This window comes from Calliopsis andreniformis, chromosome 12, assembly GCF_051401765.1.
Source record: "Calliopsis andreniformis isolate RMS-2024a chromosome 12, iyCalAndr_principal, whole genome shotgun sequence".
NCBI classification, from domain to species: domain Eukaryota; kingdom Metazoa; phylum Arthropoda; class Insecta; order Hymenoptera; family Andrenidae; genus Calliopsis; species Calliopsis andreniformis.
Window position 1 is genome coordinate 2,600,163 of NC_135073.1, and position 18,257 is coordinate 2,618,419.

At 30.0% G+C, this 18,257-nt stretch overlaps 1 protein-coding gene across 1 annotated transcript in view; it reads right to left on the bottom strand.

Moving 5' to 3' along the window:
- Positions 1-1,430: 1,430 nt before the first annotated feature.
- Dat (Sodium-dependent dopamine transporter) overlaps positions 1,431-18,257 on the bottom strand; it is a 46,341-nt gene continuing 29,514 nt past the window's right edge. Inside the window, exons 3-12 of the mRNA XM_076389020.1 lie at positions 15,873-16,007; positions 11,844-12,162; positions 10,532-10,670; positions 9,900-10,034; positions 7,311-7,414; positions 5,653-5,890; positions 5,046-5,174; positions 4,200-4,400; positions 2,890-3,057; positions 1,431-2,005 (exon numbers count right to left, since the gene is read on the bottom strand). Coding sequence (XP_076245135.1) covers positions 1,793-2,005; positions 2,890-3,057; positions 4,200-4,400; positions 5,046-5,174; positions 5,653-5,890; positions 7,311-7,414; positions 9,900-10,034; positions 10,532-10,670; positions 11,844-12,162; positions 15,873-16,007 — 1,781 coding nt within the window. The 3' untranslated portion in view covers positions 1,431-1,792. The remainder of the gene's footprint in view (positions 2,006-2,889; positions 3,058-4,199; positions 4,401-5,045; positions 5,175-5,652; positions 5,891-7,310; positions 7,415-9,899; positions 10,035-10,531; positions 10,671-11,843; positions 12,163-15,872; positions 16,008-18,257) is intronic.

Consider the following 18,257-nt stretch of genomic DNA (forward strand, 5'->3'; position numbering starts at 1 on the left):
TGTGTAATCTTATGTCATAAAAATTGTGTTAACCCTTTTCAATAAATGAAAACAAATTGTTTCACATTTTATATTCTTCTTACAATTTATAATTCTTAAGTTTGTATATTCATTTCTGTTTATATTCCAATATATTTTAACAGATTTAGTTTTTAATATAAATCAATTTTAACTCTTACTTAATTGTGCTTACGTTATTTTATCATCATTTTCAAGTAATATGATTTTATAGAAAAAATGATTTCAAACTAAAGTAGAGTATTACTAAATATAGCTTTAGTATAATAAATGTTTGAAGATGGCAAAGTCAGTAAACACAGATAAATGTTAATGTTCATTTAAAAAAAAGATGTGTTTACAAATGATGTTTTACAAATATTTTTTCCTACAAGTATTTTCAAAGGGTTAGCACAACCATATTTTCTTATTACATAATGAAATAAAATTCATTTGGATTGACATAGAAGTCTGAATAAAGATTCTCTTTCAAACAATGATAAGATTAAAAGACCAATGAGAAGATTAAACAAAATTTATATATTATTAGGTACAGACTTGTAAATGTTTGGAAATATCCCTAAACTAGACAAAAAGTATTTCTTAGTATTTCTAGTTGTCTTTTTCTTTTAACTTATGTTTGTTTCATGATTTGCTTTATATTTAATATTCTTATGGTAAAGATTGAGGTCCTTCCCTTTTTTAATTCTAACAAGACATCTTCAATTCTAAGAAGATTCAATTTCAGATAATTTAAAGCTGTTTCTCATAGAGGTTTACTTTTTCTAGTTAATGAGGCTTTTGTGTATATATTCTCTAAATTTATAGTTATATCAATAATTTAATACTTAATGATTTTATGTATGAAACTGCCTGTAGTATTTACAGGTTGAATTTTCGGTAATGTGTTGTGTCTCAAACATTGTAGAGAAATTTCTAAAATAAAAACTTATTGCTTTAATCTTTGTGGGAATTGGAATGAAGGCTGATGTTCCATTATATGTGTTTTCAGAAATTCAAACTTTTACTGTATGTAACCCTCTTGCTATAACATCAATTAATAGAATTTAAAAATTTGAAACTAATATCTTAAAACATAACTTTAAGAAAATATTTAGCAGTGATTAAGATTTTCTCCTCAAGAGGAATTATAAAATTTTATCAAAAAATAAAACCTTGTTTTAACTTTTTATTTTTAAATTTCAAGCTGTTATTGATAACATTTAAACTTTATCTATGTTTTACAAAGGTTCAGAAAAACATGATTTCATCTAAACTGAATAATACCACAAAATAAATAGAAATAATTATAAATTTATAGAAATAGAATTTAATTGTTTATCTCTATAATATTGAAAAATGCTGTTCAAAAATTGTGCAAAAAGATACAACTCTTACACTTATAGCAAAAGAGTTACCAGTGCACTAAAAGATCAAGTGAAACAGTTCAAAGTTTATTTAGAAACCTGAGCACCTTGTAGTTTATGATAGAAAGGAGTAACAGATAATTGTATTTTCTCACATAATAAGTATCCTCTGACATAATCTTCTGTTAAATAACGCTTCTTTTTCACTGTTGAAAAATTTGAGTCCATTGCATAGACGTCTCGTAATGAATTCGTATTGTATAAGGATTAAAGAATTGCAAGGGTTGTATCGTAAAATCTAAGTGAGTGCGTTCGAAGTCCACGTAATTTAGTCCAAAGACTTTCGCCTAAAATTAAATCTCAACGACGGAATCTTAGCAAAGGTATACTTGGAACCGAGCACCGTGCAAAATCACAACCGCACTGTCCTAGACTGGTTCTGGAGGTGGATCTCCGTTAACACCTTCTCTGGATTGGATCATCACCTCTGCTTGTTCTTTTGACAATTCTTGTTGTTCTTTGGTCAAGTTCAAGTCTTGATCTGCGATGAAACTGCGACGAATCGCACCGTTTGCTACGGAAGACAAATCTGCGTTTCTCTGTTGAGTATCTCTCCAGGGAGTCGTGAGAATCCTTAATCTCTGCAATTTAAGAAAATAGGTTGATACGTAAATTTACGATGCGCTTGAAAACGTTCATATGGAATTTTTTTATAGGCGAAAATGTAGAATACATATCCTGCATCATAATAAGTATGTTGAATATCATGTAAAATAAATTTTTAAATAATTACGTGAAAGATAGTTTAAAATATTTTCTAGAAAAGCATAATATGTTCAATAAGAGGTGTCAGAAATTTTAAGAGATGATTTTACACGTTACAGTAGAACGAAAGTCAAGAGTGACGAATTTGCGTTTCCGTGATTAATTGTTATAGAAAACGTCCAAAACTTGTAAGAAATGTGTCTGACTTGAGACTTATTCTATTGCCAATGTGTATTCGTCAAATCAGACGAAGCGAAGTCAGTAGAATAAGTCCCAAGTTACACATATTTCACATGTAAGTACTTTAGGTACTTTCTCAATAATTAAAAACTCAGAAACAAAACAATTTCGTCTATCTTTTTTTGGCCTTAGTTTGATATGTAGAATCACTCCTTAAAAGTTCTAATAACTGTCGTCGAACCCCTGTAGAAATATAATTATAGTTACAATAATTTTGCTATTAACTGATGTTAGTGTTATTCATACATAGAACATACTTGAAAAATCAGTATGTATTGAAATATTTTTTGGAAATAGTACCAATTTCAAATAGTAAATAACTTTTTAAATGATATTTGCATCGAGGACTTCGATTCAAAGTATATAAAATTTCAATTCGCACAATGCAGTTTATCTTCTTTGAAACTTACAGTATCAAATCTGGCGATTTAAATAAATTCTGTCGAATTTGATTAAAATAGGATTTTAGCGAATTTGTTATTTAATTTTGTATAGATATTTCTAAGATCGAGACAATTACCTGGATGAAGGTTCCGGGTGTTACGATGATCTTATAAATTGCGATGCCGGGTATCATGGCAATTGAGGAAGTTGCAATTAACCAGCCTAATACGTTTGCCCAGACTGGATACACGTAGTCTTCATAAGTTAGTGGTTCATAGCCCATTAAACCATAAACGATAATGAACTGCAATAAGACAAAATATTATTTAAAAAAAAGCTTTTTTGACGAAACGAATAAAATAGTACACTGTCTTTGAATCTTATAATTAGAAATATTGTTGTGGTGGCATCTCCTCCACAACGTACTTCACCAGAAGGACTTTCTCCTACTTACCACTTTTCCGAAAGTAGTCATCTAACTATCCTTTCCTACAAATACAACTTTTTGACCTGACCTGACCATCCACGTGTTTAACTCAAGGTCTGCTAGGTAGCCTTACTGATGAGTCCACTAGCAGGCCCAGAATGAAATGCTTTTCTTTACTCTTCTTTTTCTCTCTATCTTTCTCTTTCACACACAGCCTCATCAACCGCCTTATTATCTATTATAGGTAATATATTTATTATATGTATATAGAGTGAAATCAATGTTATAATTCCATCTATCTCGGAAAAAATTCAGTTAAATTTTAGGCGAGGAGTAGAGTATCTAAGTACAGTTTTAGGCTTCTGAGAGGTAAATAGAAGAGGGGAACATTTCTAGTTCACAGTAGAAAAAGTCAATGGTCAGACCGTGAGTTTTCTTCTTACTCTGTGTAGCCTTCAAGTACCTAAAACTATTTTTGTACATTCGTTCTCGATCATAATTTGAACTTAAGTTACTCGAAAGTACAGCACGATATCAAAAAGTTGTATTCTGTATTATCGACTAATTTTTTTCATCTAGAATCACTACTTTTTGCTTGTACCATCAGTTCTCGAATATTCTGTATGTTGAAATTTTCAAGAGTTTCAAACGTATGCTAAGGATTAATTTCTACCGTCGTAAACTCATTGTTTTGCTTTTCGACCAAGTGCCATAAATCTGCGACACCGTAATTAATTACCGATAGGAATTATCCTACTCTCTGATCGGTTTGGCTACACTACCGAAAAATGTATATAAGTTTATACCAATCTACTAAAAGTAACCACTCCAATTCAGACATTCAACAAGCTCTGTCCAGATACGTAATAAAATAGCTTTAAGGATCACGCCAAAGTAAATATTCAACGATCCCTTGTTCCTTAATTGAAACAACGAAAGCGAGGATCAACAGATAACTCAAAATTAACATATTTCGTTGATCAATTCTCAACACTGTGTATAGAATATAAATATAGTACCATAAGAAATATTGGAGCGACAAATTTCCAGCAGACCCGCCAGTAAATTCCAGGTGAAAAACCGATCATGTCTTTTATATCCGCACAAAACCTGTCCGCTCCGTAAATCCAGCTGACAGCGATCGCCTCTGCCAAAACTGCAAACAACATGGAGTAGCCGGCTGCGTAGCGATCCAACAGGTGGAAAAAGTAAAAACCACCCTGTATGAACATACAAAATGTATGTTTTAGTCAATTAATAAATAGACTTATTAATACAGTGGGACCCCCATTATCCAAAGTACCATAAGATTGAAATTTGAAGTTTCCTTTAACAGTTAGTTTTATTTTCTTCAGCAAACTACTATTGCTTCATTGTTTAAGTCTTAATCGATGTTTTACTGTACTCTTATTGTTATTACACTCTGCGTCATCTTAAATAACAAGAATTTCAAATATTCAAAGTTCGGTTAATCGAAGTTCTAACTGTATATCGTTTTCTATGAACGTAATTAGTGATTGCAATTTGAATTTATGTTTTTTTTCAGATTGTTTATAATAAATTTTGTAAATGTTTTAGTTTATTAATGAATAGACTTATTAACACACTGACTAGTCGTAGGTGACTGACATTTTGAAATTACAATGTTTTTCGTGAAACGCTCATGGTACTTAAATCTTAACGTTTATTAGCATTCCACTGTCAAGAAATATAATATAAAATAGCAAGTATGTTATTGAATTATGATATTCTTTATGTTCAGTAAAATAGTTGAATCAATGAAAAAGTATAAAGAGTATCAAGAAATTATCAATATGTTAAAGAATTCTAGTACATTTTTTATTAATATAATACATTTATTTTACCTGAGAACACGAAGCTAATCCAACGAGGAAATAAAGTGTGAAAAGACATGCGACGAAAATTTTACGATTTTGTCCAATGATTGGAAATTCGTCGCTAAGAGCGGTTATTATTGCTTCAGAACCGCCGAACTGGAAAAACATTTGTAAATAATTATATCGTTTAACTGATAATACATTCGAAAGTATAATTTATACAAAAATTAATTAAAAAGATAAAATGTAAAATAAAAAATATTTATACAAGTCTTCTTTCTGGATGAATTATGTAAATAATTCGTATGTTAGATTTTAATAAGGCTAATTTTCATCAAATTAAAATTTCAGAGATTAATAAAAACAATTCACAAATCTCTAAAATAAGGCAATTTGAAATAATAAATATTAACCGATAAATAAATGATAATACATGATAATAAATATTAACAAATGAAAAAAAATAGAAAGTTTGAAAATATGATGTATTATATGAAAGTTTGACATTTTTTTATAACTTTCATATCAGAATGATATCCGACGAAATTGAATTATAATTGTTTTATCTCTGTAATTTTATCAAAATCATAAGTTAGAAATTGATTAAAATTGTATTGAAAGAATTGTATTTTACCGAACTGTCCAATCCCAGAGTAAGCAACATCATAAAAAAGATAAGTGCCCAGAACATTGATCCAGGCATGGTAGCAATAGCAGCAGGATAAACAATGAACACCAATCCAGGTCCTTCGGTTGCCACTTCTTGAATGGATTTTCCACTTGCTTGGGCCATGTATCCTAATACGGAGAATATGACAAATCCGGCAACAAAAGATGTCGCGCTATTGATCACACTGGTCAATAAAGCGTCCCTGGAAAAATATGCAACAGGTCCAATGGATGCAACTTGTTGATCTTTCGTCTTGAAGGGGTTACACTTACATACCCAAAAGAAATTTGCAAATTCATGGAAAGTATAGTTATTGGCTACACTTTTCTCAATTTGTATTAAAAAATATTAATAATTATTTTCTAGAGATTTCGTTGCTCATAGGAAAGATGTGTTCTTTACTTGATGGACATTCCCTAGATTTCTAAAATAAATAAAAAATTGTTGATTTCATTTTTACAATTCTAATCTTCATTTTGTAATAATGATAAAACAGTACGATTATACTATTGATATTTAATTACTATCAATAATTAATAAGCCGTCGTTTTGTAAGAAAGTAAATAATTAGAAACTGAAGTTTATCAAAGAATTTTAGCAATAATTTATATTTGTAATTTGTTGGATCAAGTGACTTTGGATAGATTTTAAGTTGGAGAGTATCTTCCGATAAAAAACACATCTCCTATTATTAAGGATATCTAATAAGTTAATTATTAGTATCTTTTAATATCAATTTGAAAATATTTAAGAACTCTTCATATTTTTTAATGGAAACTTTTAGTTTAGTTAACATCTACACATTTCTTTAAAAAAATTCTTAACTTCGTATTTTTTCTTCAGACGTTCAGGTAAATGTAAGTCATAACTATTCTTAGACTATATTGTATACTACGACTAATAATAAAATAATTCAGACAGAAAAGAACTGTAATTAATTGCTAAATATATAATTATGTAAAAGAGGTAATTATATTTAATTGTCCTCGATAGAATCTTACTAAATTTAATGTAATCAATAACATTTGCTCCAATATTTGAAATATAATCTATGTTATGAACGTGAACAGAATTCATAATAGTTATGTGTATGTACATACATTTAATATTGTACTTTTAAGTACAAAAATGTTTTCAATGAAATTAAAACATTTATTATAATAAATTTAAGGGTTGTTATTTATTAGTTATCATTTAATATATTATATTGTAAGGTGTTACTAAATATTATTAAGTTTTATTGAAAGATTATCAATAAAACAGTATTATAATAATTTTAAATAAACACGTATACTAATTTGTTCATCTGTCTAATACATATTTTTTCATCTTGTGGTTCATTAAGTTACGTAATATTAATTCTCCATGAAGTATAATATTCATAATGGATTATATTTAAAATTAAATATTAAAAAATTATATATAAAACATATGTATTTCTTTAATATTTAATCTTTATAAGTATTAAACATTTGCCTCCAACAGAAAAGATTGAAGGTAATTGAACTTTGATTTCTTAATCAGAGGAAAGTAATCAAAGGTCAAGTTGTTATAGGTTATTAAAATTCATTTTAGTGGCGAGATTCTAAAAGGAATATTTATATTGGACATGGCATTCTTACTTGTAAACGTTGTTGTGATATTTATTGTAACTCGCGTAAGCCAGTAACACTCCGAAACCAGGTCCCAGTGAGAAAAATACTTGTGTCGCGGCATCCACCCAGACCTAAAAAGAGATTAAGAATTTTTAAAAGAATCTGTGAAAGCAGTTAGTATTTTCTGCTTCTTAATTAAAGCTAGTAGAATTATCTCTTCGCGAACTAGAACAACGAAAATTCATATCAATTACTGCATTTATTTCTTTTTTTAATTATGTTGTTTTTAGATAATTAGTTTCACACTATTCACTATATAGTATTACTTTTTAATAATATTGCTGATAACAATTTAAAAGATATTAGTTAAATTAATAGCTTTTTATGTAAAATTATTTTTTAATATTGTTTGTAATACATAATCATTTAAGAAAAAATAATTCAATTACACTACAAATTCTGCATGTAGGATAATCTTATTGTTAGAAACATTATTTCCTACGCACAGATACAGAACATTCGTAGAAACAAATAGTTTTGCGTGTGTGAACTCTTGAAATACCAAAACCATAATAATCATTAAGTTATTCTTAATCGATAAATGTAGCACTAATAAACTAAAGTTACTTTTGAAAATTATTTTACATATTTAACAATCGACAAATCAAAATTAAAGTAATAATTATTTATATTATTTTTAATTTTTAACTGTAATAACCATGTAGTAAATTCTTAATAATTCTTAATAAGTTCGGTATTATTAAATTATTTTCAAAAACCCTGTTACATTTTACACACTTCAGTCTCTCAAAGGCCGAAACCGAAAAATTTATTAAATTACTCTAAATTATTATCAGAAATACATAAAATCATTTTGAAATAGTTAAAAGCAATCAAAATGTTGAAAATTCTTGAACTCTACATGAAAATTCTTTGCTTTATTCTTTTTTATCCATGAGCTGCGTAGAACGAGAAATGTTCCTGGAGTTGTGAAGGACAAACGTAGGACATTCTGAAAGAAAGGGAACGCTTCTTCGCGGATAGAAGCAGCGCAGAAATGATTCCCGTAAATCCGAGGATTTCTGGAATCAACAAATATCACTGGCCGCTGTATAAAATCCATTTGAGCGATCCAGAACCGCGGCTAAGTCGCTCGGAGAAAATGCATTCCGCTTACGAGCCGTCGAGGGTGGAACGTGCGGTTCCGGTCCCACGACCAGCCGAACTCTAATGGTCATTATGACAGGTACACAGAGTTTCCATTTTCAGCGTCGTCAGATAAACCTGGCACGTTTCTTTCTCGCCCATTTTTCTCGCGACGATTTTTCTCGACCCTCTTATGCCCCTGTGCATTAACTTCCTAGCCTTTAGTTTTTCATACTTTTCTATGGCCGTCGTAAATGGGCACTTCGTAACTCAGCGATCAGACGGTAGAAGACGATTCACTGAGGCCAGAAAATGTCACGATTGGCTGCGAAAAGTGAAAGCTTCAAAAGGCTAGACGATGAGAAGATCAATGGAATTGTGATGTCGCGTTCGATCCTTCGATTACAAATGGAATTATTTGTGGCATTGAATCTTGTCAAGAAAAAAAATAATTCATAAATTTTAGTAGCAAGACAATAGAAGTCTTGGCTATATTTAATGAAATTTTATGGTTACTCAAAGCAAATTTCTATAATACTGGAAAGAATGATAATTAAACTAGTTTTTATTACTGTAACATTATTTACAATTAAATGGTAAATTTATATACGGAATAATTTAAAAAATTCATGATTTTTTTCAATTTGTTTAGGTTTGAGAATGAGTTGCTCTACAAAAATGGTACTTATAGCTTAGCAATAAAATGGAAAAAGATGATTAAACAGTATAGCAAGTTCGCAATCAAACATTCAAGGTTGTCAACAACAGGTGTCACAAAATTTTAGGAGATTATGTTACATATTAGAATAGGATGAAAATAAAGAATGATGAAATCGCGTTTGGGTCTTCATTTTAGGATTATTATTGCTGGTACAATAATTAAATGCTATTATTTATAATAATACGCGAATTATAATACACTCACGCAGTCGCTGGCTGAGGATTAATTAATAGTTTTAGTCTTTATTTACTACTGAAGAGTTATAATTCATTATAACCTTATGAGTGCTGTATTATTATTAATATTGCATTATTGTTAATATTTTTATTATGTAAAGAGACGTGTGACTCTTCGATTTTCGAGTTTCAATACGTAGGATTTTCCTCGAATTCTTCGTTAAGATTTCAAATTGTTCGAACATTAAAGCGTTCGAATTTCAAGATTTTCCTGTAACTGATTTTGTTGAAGTAAAAATACACGGATACAATTAAAAATGGTAAGTAGTTCTATTACGAATTATTTATGCTTTATATTAATAAACATATTTTTGGAATAGAGTAGTAGTAAAGTGAATCAGTGAATAATGAACTTTTTAAATATTCAATTTTTATTAAAAATTGGTGTTACTGATACTATGGTTCACAATATTATGGTACCTATACGGTATAACATAGTATAGTATAGCCATAGTACCTATTGTAGTATATACGGATTGTAAAAATTATTATAAAGGTTTTTTAAGTATTTACCTCTGCTTTTGTGATGGCAGAAAAGTTTGGATTGAGATAATAACGTATTCCTTCTAGACTTCCTGGCAGTGTAACGCCTCGAATGAGTAGAATTAGTAGAACAGCGTAAGGAAATAAAGCCGTGAACCAAACTACCTGTGTCAAAAAGTTCACATTCCCTTATCGTTTATAGAAGATTAAAAATAAAATAAGAGCCGATGAAATGTGAGATAAATATTTATGGTACATTTTAATTATTAGAAAAACTTGTAGAAATGAATTCACCAAAATAACGTTACATTTTAAATAGGACACTAATTGTCGAACTAAAATTTATAGAGTATTAAACATATTTATGAAGCGAATTTATGTGTAATGGTTTGTATTTACTTTCTTAGAAACTAGTTTCAAAGGATATCAAAATGATTCTAAAGGAAAAAGTAAAAATGTTAGCGATAATGTGATTATAGCGAGTAATAATACTACTTTTCAAATAAACTTGAAGAATACTTTGAAACAATAAAAACCGAAAGTGAAACATTCATATCAGTTATAAAATATGTTTTATTTAAAATTATTTTGTGTTAATTTTAAATTGTACATAAAAAATGATAGGATTAATATAGAAAATGTAAGTGAAAGATAAATCTCACCTTGCCAGATGTAGAAATGCCTTTCCATAGAGAAAAGTAACAAATCACGTAGACCACCAGCAAGCATAATGCTATATCCCACTTAATTGCCCCAAGATCGTGTAAGCCTTCGCTTTCGTGTAATTCTAGAATGGCTCGACTTTAAGAAAAAATATTGAATCAGCTACAAGTACAAAAACTGTAGTTAAATATGTAATATAAAAAAAATCTATCGAAATTTAACATATTCCATTCTCTTAAAATTTATTGTTTTATTTACGGTTAATAATACTACTTGGAAAGTAAACTTTTTGTTTCAAGATTGAAAAAAAAGGATCAGTTTTTCTCTAAACTATATTTTTTTAATCAATGCAATGGATATAAACTTTTATGAAACACTTTGTTTGCATTTGGAATATCATTTGAAAATTAGAGTTCCTTAAGTATCTGAAAATTGATTAACCCTATTTACTTGATTGTTTCTTCAAGGGGACAGAATGTACAGAAAATTCGCAAACTCCTAGCGCAAATTGTTAAATTTTCATAGTTATCATAGTCATTGCAAAATTTCTATACATATATTCTACACTAATTACATTACGTAAAAAAATTTTAAATCCGGTCAAAGACCTGTTCGTCTGATGCTACTCTTAATTGTTCTGCTCATCGATTTTTTTCTTTTTAATTGCATTCAGCACTAGAAGCACTAAGAAAATTTACGTATGTAAACCTTTTTACAATACTATATAATTCACAAAAATAACATTTATTGATATATTCTAACTCCATTTTTTGAACTTTTAAAAATCTTGTTACTAAAGCACTTGATTGATGCTTAAATTTTTATGTTTAAAATAAATATCGATATTTTTCTTATGTAGAGTTAATCCTATTTAGCAAATGAACGACTTAATTGTATCAGTTATCTTGATTGTTCTGATAATTTTAATGTTAAGAAATGTAAAATGTGCGTCACAGAGTAACAGTTGTTACGTATTGAATATTTTATAGACAACGATTATTTAGTTAATTTGTAGGCGTTCTGGTAAGTACCTATTTCTAGCACGTTAACTGCTATGCTAAATTTACTAAAAATTCTACTACCTTGGCAATTAGGTAATCTAATTTCAACAAGAAATTAGTCCAATTCATTTTTGTATTTATTCTGCAGTTGGCTATCGCTATTTTTTTATTAATACTATCTGTGATTATGTATTTTAATATTACAATAATATATTTTAATACTACAGACATAGCAATCAATATGTTAACAATAAAATAACGTGAGCATATAACACTAATAAGGTGTTATACAAAGCTTGCAGAAACTTACTTGAAATATTCCTGTGATGCACTCGTGTACCACGTGCTGTTGTATGCTTGTTCTGAAGTTCTCTCTAAATTTTCCTCGACACGGGATGAATTACCAAAGTTTTTTAGATCCGACGCATCGATATTAGGTGAATTGTCAAACGTGTAAGAGATATTTGCGTCAAATGCGCGACAATGTGGCGTGTTCCACGGATTGTCACAGGTGGTCCAAGGTAGAAGGCTGGAGAACGAGGCGAAAAAGTACCTCAGTGCCCAGGCGATGATCACGTTATAGTAGAAGTCGACGTAGAACGCTATGAGGGCCACGGCGTATCCGATTCCTGGTTAAAGAATATTCCATGGACACATTATTAATAGTCAGTTTACACTCACGGCGGTTTTTGTTAGATTTTGTACATCTGGCTGAAACAATAAAGTCTAAATTGTTTTTTAATAGTGAAAAAACTTGTTCTTAGTTTCCAGATTAAACCTACAAAACTGTTATCTATCGAAACAACCTCTGAGGTAATGTAAGGGTCTAAAAGTTTTAATATTTTATTTTCTTAAGCATATTTTAAATGTTGTGTATTTGTTAAGTTTGTATGGAATACTTAATTTCCAATCATTGTTTAAGATTTCAAAAGTTTTAGTAGGGGAAAGTTGGATAAAACAGGATAGTCTGATAAAACTGTATATTTACAGTTATAACTTTTGTAGATGTTGTTATCTGATTAAAGATGGAATAAATACTTTATATACAAATATACAGGAAAGAATTGAAAATGAACAAATTTTTACGAAATATTATAAGGTTGATTTCGTGTGAGGAGATTGTCACATTCTATAAACAGGGTTTGTCAGTGTTTAATGACGAATGTGGAAGAGTAAGCAGTGTGTTTTGTTGAAAATTTATCTAGTTTTTTAAATATTAATAACTCGCTTGATTAAGTAATGTCAAATATTTTTCCATGAAACTGTACAGTTGGACAAAACAAGATAGCGAATGATTGGATCAAACGGGATACCCTATGTCGTATTAAATAGAACCTGTTTTGTTCAATCTCTTACAGTGCTCTTATTTTGCAATACTTCTTCGACCTTTAGGTTTCATATATAATTGCAAAATAGACCAATTATTCTATCTTATTATTTATATTTTATTTTATCTTATTAAAGTGTTTAATGTCGGTGTTCCTTGCCTAAGTTGTTAAGGCGTTTGTTATTGCCTTTTTATAGTAGCGAACTATATTACTTCGTCTACAACTAGTTTATAAATCATTTCCATATAAGAATTGAGCATTTTTAAATTAATTTTTATTGATTTTAGTAAATATCCAGTTTTATCCTACCGGTTGAGTAAAACGAGTAGATTCGCCTATTTAAAAAAAATCGCAATTTCACAGGAAACGGTTAACAATTCTATGAAGCCTATTGAACGTTATACTAGTCACTTCACTGTATATGAGTAAATGAAAAAATTAAGTCTAATTTGTACATGTGGTTCAGGGGAAGCAATTAAAACCTAAGTATCCCGTTTTGTCCAACCTTCCCCTATTATGTGTAGATGAAGACCTTGTTGTCCCACATTTCTACCCTTTTTATATTTCTACCCTTGCCTCTGTAATTTATTACATCATGCGATAAGACTTAAAATACAATAAAATTAATAAGGGTGCAAATACATTACTGTCACGTCACATATTATAGCAAATTTGTTTCATATTATAGCAAAACAACCTAAAAGAACATGCATTTAAATATGATACTGAACTAGCACACCCCAATTGTTCTCAAGCTCTTCTAGTCACAATACGAGTGTATGTTTTGGGGGGAAAAAAAATTCTAATACAAATCGCAAGCTTAGTTATCTTGCTTAACGTATCTTCTATAATTTTCATGTTCTCATAATATATACAATAGCATCTTTATCTCCTAATATACATAATGTATCTCTCAGATCTAGAACTTATATTCGTAGTCTTTTCATATAAATTAATAGTTTTTAGCTCAAAAAAAGAAAGGTTTTGAACCTATACATAGTTTTTAATAGGTGTTTTATTTTTCAGCAACATGAGTGAAACGGATACCTCAATATTTTAAAGCAATTCTATTTTTTTACAATTAAATATTTGTTCAAATAAAAAGTTTCATCTTTTATGATTTATGGAATGCTTAATTCTTTCGCCTTTTTTAACGAGTCTGTCTCGTGATCTTTTTACAAATGAGAATTTTTGAGAATTTTTCGTAGGTAACCGATCACGCAGCATCGCGTGAAGGATCTATATTTGCTTAATGGGAGCTCTGTAGTTGGTAGTTCAGAACATTCACCTGTTTCAGATCAGCAGTGCAGGTGATATTACGAAAGAAAATTGTAGGCGAAAGGGTAAAGATTTCTAGTGCAGTCAAATAAATTTTATTTGTCTTCCAAGTTCTTCTCTCAATCCAACGTGTTTCATTTTGTCCTGTTCTCCTCAATGCAACTAATTGTAAGATTCAAATTCAACTTTCTAGAAAACGTTTCAAGAAGTAGGTAGTATATATACTTTTATACAATCAGTCCTTCAAATAGAAATAACCTTTTAAATTTGAACTAACAAAATTTCAATTTCAATTCAAGATAACCTATTTCTTTATACACATAAGGCAATCGTCCTGAAAAGATTAAAAGTCCTCTGGGACGTGTCTTCCATGCCGACTCTTGAACTAGAGAATATTCCATTATCCCGCGGGAGGGATTTCAACGACGAATCAATTACGTCGTTCATCGATGCGAATCAAAGAGAAAAAGTACACGGACAAGAAGTCAGGAGGAATCCTTCGCTTACATCGATCATCACGCGACCAGGGCAGCTGAAATCGTCGCTGTGAGGCAGGAAATTGACGGAAATGGAAGCTCTTCTTCCAACGATAGTCCGTCCACCCTTGGATTTCCCCCGGATTTATACGCGTTACATGAAGCACTGCGCAGCTTACCGCAGTGGACAATAAAAGAAAATATACTGAAAGCGTCTGATAGATCGTTTATCCTCGAAGATGACAGCTAAGTGTTCGGAGGAACTTTCTCAGAGATTTTCGCACAATTGGTTAGAAAAGTATCTCAATTTGAGGCATTAGACGAAATGGCGAAGGAAACGACTTCAACGTTACTATTTTGTTGCAGTGACCTTGTGTACTTTTTGTGAGAATTTTCAGCATATTTTGTACTCATTTTGTACTAATAGTATATATTGATAAGTAAATGGCTTAACATGTTTTTAAATATTGATAATTTGTACCTCTCAAGATTTTTGTCTAGTAATGGTTCCTCCAATATAAAAAATGAAAATACTATAAGCTTAATCTTTTCAACGTAACTTTAAAACTTCTTAAAAATACAAAAATGTATTTCAAACATTCTGCATTTGATTTATTGCAGAAAATGTAACATTATATGTATACATATACATATGTATGCCTACCAAGAATAAAAATATTAGTAAAAGGAGAAAAATATCAGTTTAGTTCCTGTTGTCTTTTAAAATTGTTAACTTGATTTTACAATTCAATTATATTATAAGAAATATATAATATAATCTAAATACATTATATAAAATACAATAATAAGCATTCTATAAATTATAATAAATCATGTTTATCTGAAATATTACACATGTATTAATATAATTAAATAGGATTTATAAATTAACTTGTCCCCTTAAAATTTAATAAGATCAAACGCAAGCTTGTATAGAAGTATGTGTAACATATTTAAAATTTTGAAGCTCTCTTAATAGCTTATATTATTCTCACTAGCATATTTTAAATTGAATTGCTCAAACTAAAAAAACACCGCAAAGGAATCAGTTATTTTTTTCAAGTCATTACAAAATTAGAAAGTGAGGAAACTAAGGAAGCAACCAAAACAGATATAAAAATTAAATAGATAAGAAAATTTTTTTCAAATAAAGAATAACAATTAATTTGGAAAATAATGTTTTCACGCAACATAAAATAACGGACATTAGAAGATTAGAAAATATTAATTGGGTCCTCATGAATTAAATTCACTTACCCTTTAAAAGTGGCACTAGACGGCCCCAGCAAGTAATTGCGCCCTTCCTATTGAACTGACCCAGGGCAAGTTCCATGTAAAAGAGAGGAATCCCGCCTACCACCAGCATTATGCAATACGGAACTAGGAAGGCGCCTGTAAAAATAAATCGATTCCAAGTTAGTCTTCTTCCTGTGACGATTTATCACTGAAGTAATAAGACTTCGAGAAACATTATAAACTATTCGATAACGCCTACACTTTTGAAAAGGTGTTTATCATACTACTTCATCACTGAAGCAACAATGAGGAATTTTTTGTTGCTATTCCATGTATCTTGAAAAAGTCACCGCTTGTTAACGGAAAAATGTCACTTTGGAACCAGAACAAGATCCAAATATTCCTCAAATTAATTATTCCTCATAGAATAAAATGTACGTAAAAGATAAGCATACGGATCATTTTGACTCCTCTGTTAATTCTAGTATTAAATATATACATCTAGATAAGATGTATACTACATATGTTGAACCTTTTTACTAAAATCTGACAAACAATACAAAAAAAGATGACAATGAATTCAACTATTCTTAGAATTTTCAGTACAATGAGAAATGAGAACTGGTACTCTTTTTTAAGCATTACGAAGCTTGCTTTGTTTCAAGCAACAATTTAAGCTATTTTAATTAGTCTTTATTAGAATTATAAGCATTGTGACTAGTAACTCCCTGTTTTTTATATCTGTGTTACAATAATATTCATTTAGAAAATAAAATGAGTTATTAGTTTGATAGAATATTAATGTAAAAAATTAACATCTGGAAGCATTGGTGGACATAATGTAAGACTAACTACGTTAGGGTCAGAATTAACCCAACAACCGTGATCGGAGGGTTAATCTAAAAACAACACTAATGCTTGTACAAGATAAAAATCGAGCATAGTAATAAACTTCACTGATGTATTAATTCGTTATATGCACATAGGTACGATCACTCGATTTGCTCAAAAGGAAAATTTCAAATGTGCGAGACAAGTATGTCCCTTGCTTCCAAAAGTGTTAAAAAACAGATAAATCTTTATATCAGCTTTACTGCCAAGGGAGTGGCCTTCGTTTTAATTTTTTGTATATTTTGCTTGTGCTAATTTTTCAGGAATTTCGTTTCTTCTCTTTTTACATTTCATTCAGCAATTCCAATCGATATGCGATATTTCAATTATAATTACAAACAAAAATCGAATCGATGTCTGTGACAGAATCCCGAGAAAAACGTTTGAGCCCTTATAGCAATTAATGACGTTTGTCCTCTGTCAAGAGGGCAGTACTAAGAGCGGGGTAAAAGTGAGTGATGCGCGAGCCACTCGCATCATCGTGTTAGCTGCGTAACTGAATTGCAGAATATTCAGAGCGACGAGAGCAGCGAGGTGCTTTTACGTGGTTAATTCGATAGAGAACTTTCGAAAATGTGGCAGGATGAAGTAAAATGGCGATTCGAATGAGGCCGACTCGTCAAACGACCGAACACGTATGAATATCGGCAATTTCCAAAGAATATCCGTTGTTCAAGTCAAGTTACGATTGTATCGAGCACTTAACTTGTTTATCGAGGTTACAATTATTATATCACTTTCAATTTACAATTCTACAATAATACAAACACTTTTTTGGGCAATAAAATTCAATTATTAAATTTAATTTTCTCTGTATATCTAAAAGAATTAAAAAAGATGTAGAATAAATGATTCGTTTGTCAATTATTTTATACGAAATAAAACAAATCCATTTGGATAATTCGTGAGCTCTTTTAATCAAGGTTGCAAGTATATTTAACGTAAAGTAAATGATCAAATTATTATGAACAGAGAGAAAAAATGTATGGTTTTAATGGTACTATGACTTCAATAGTGAAGTATATCATTTCCTTTGTTTTTAACATACAATATGTATATGTTCAGTTTCACATATGGTGATATAATCGCAACAGTGTTTTGTTCGAGCGAACAAACGATGACAGTAGTGTAAAGTCTTGTTCAGATTAGTCAAGTTACTTGAATTCAAGCCACTTATATTCAAGTAGCCCGATGTCAATTTCGTATTTACATAAATCAAGTTACGTGGATTTAAGTGGTTCGAATTCAAAAGTAATTTGAATTCAAGCTATTATACAAAAATAATAAAAATGGCGTCGGAAGGGGTAATGCATCCTGGTTACTGGGTTATGTATTTTTCAAACAAGACATGCACTTTTGACAGCTTCCTTATCATTTACACGTTTGTCGATTTGCTTAAAATCTGTCTTGTATGGTACAGTATACACCATGGCATTGTAACGTGCGTAGCGCGGTCGCTTGGTCGGCGGAATGTTTTCTGCTCAAACGCTACGCGCGTTAACAGTACATTCGACA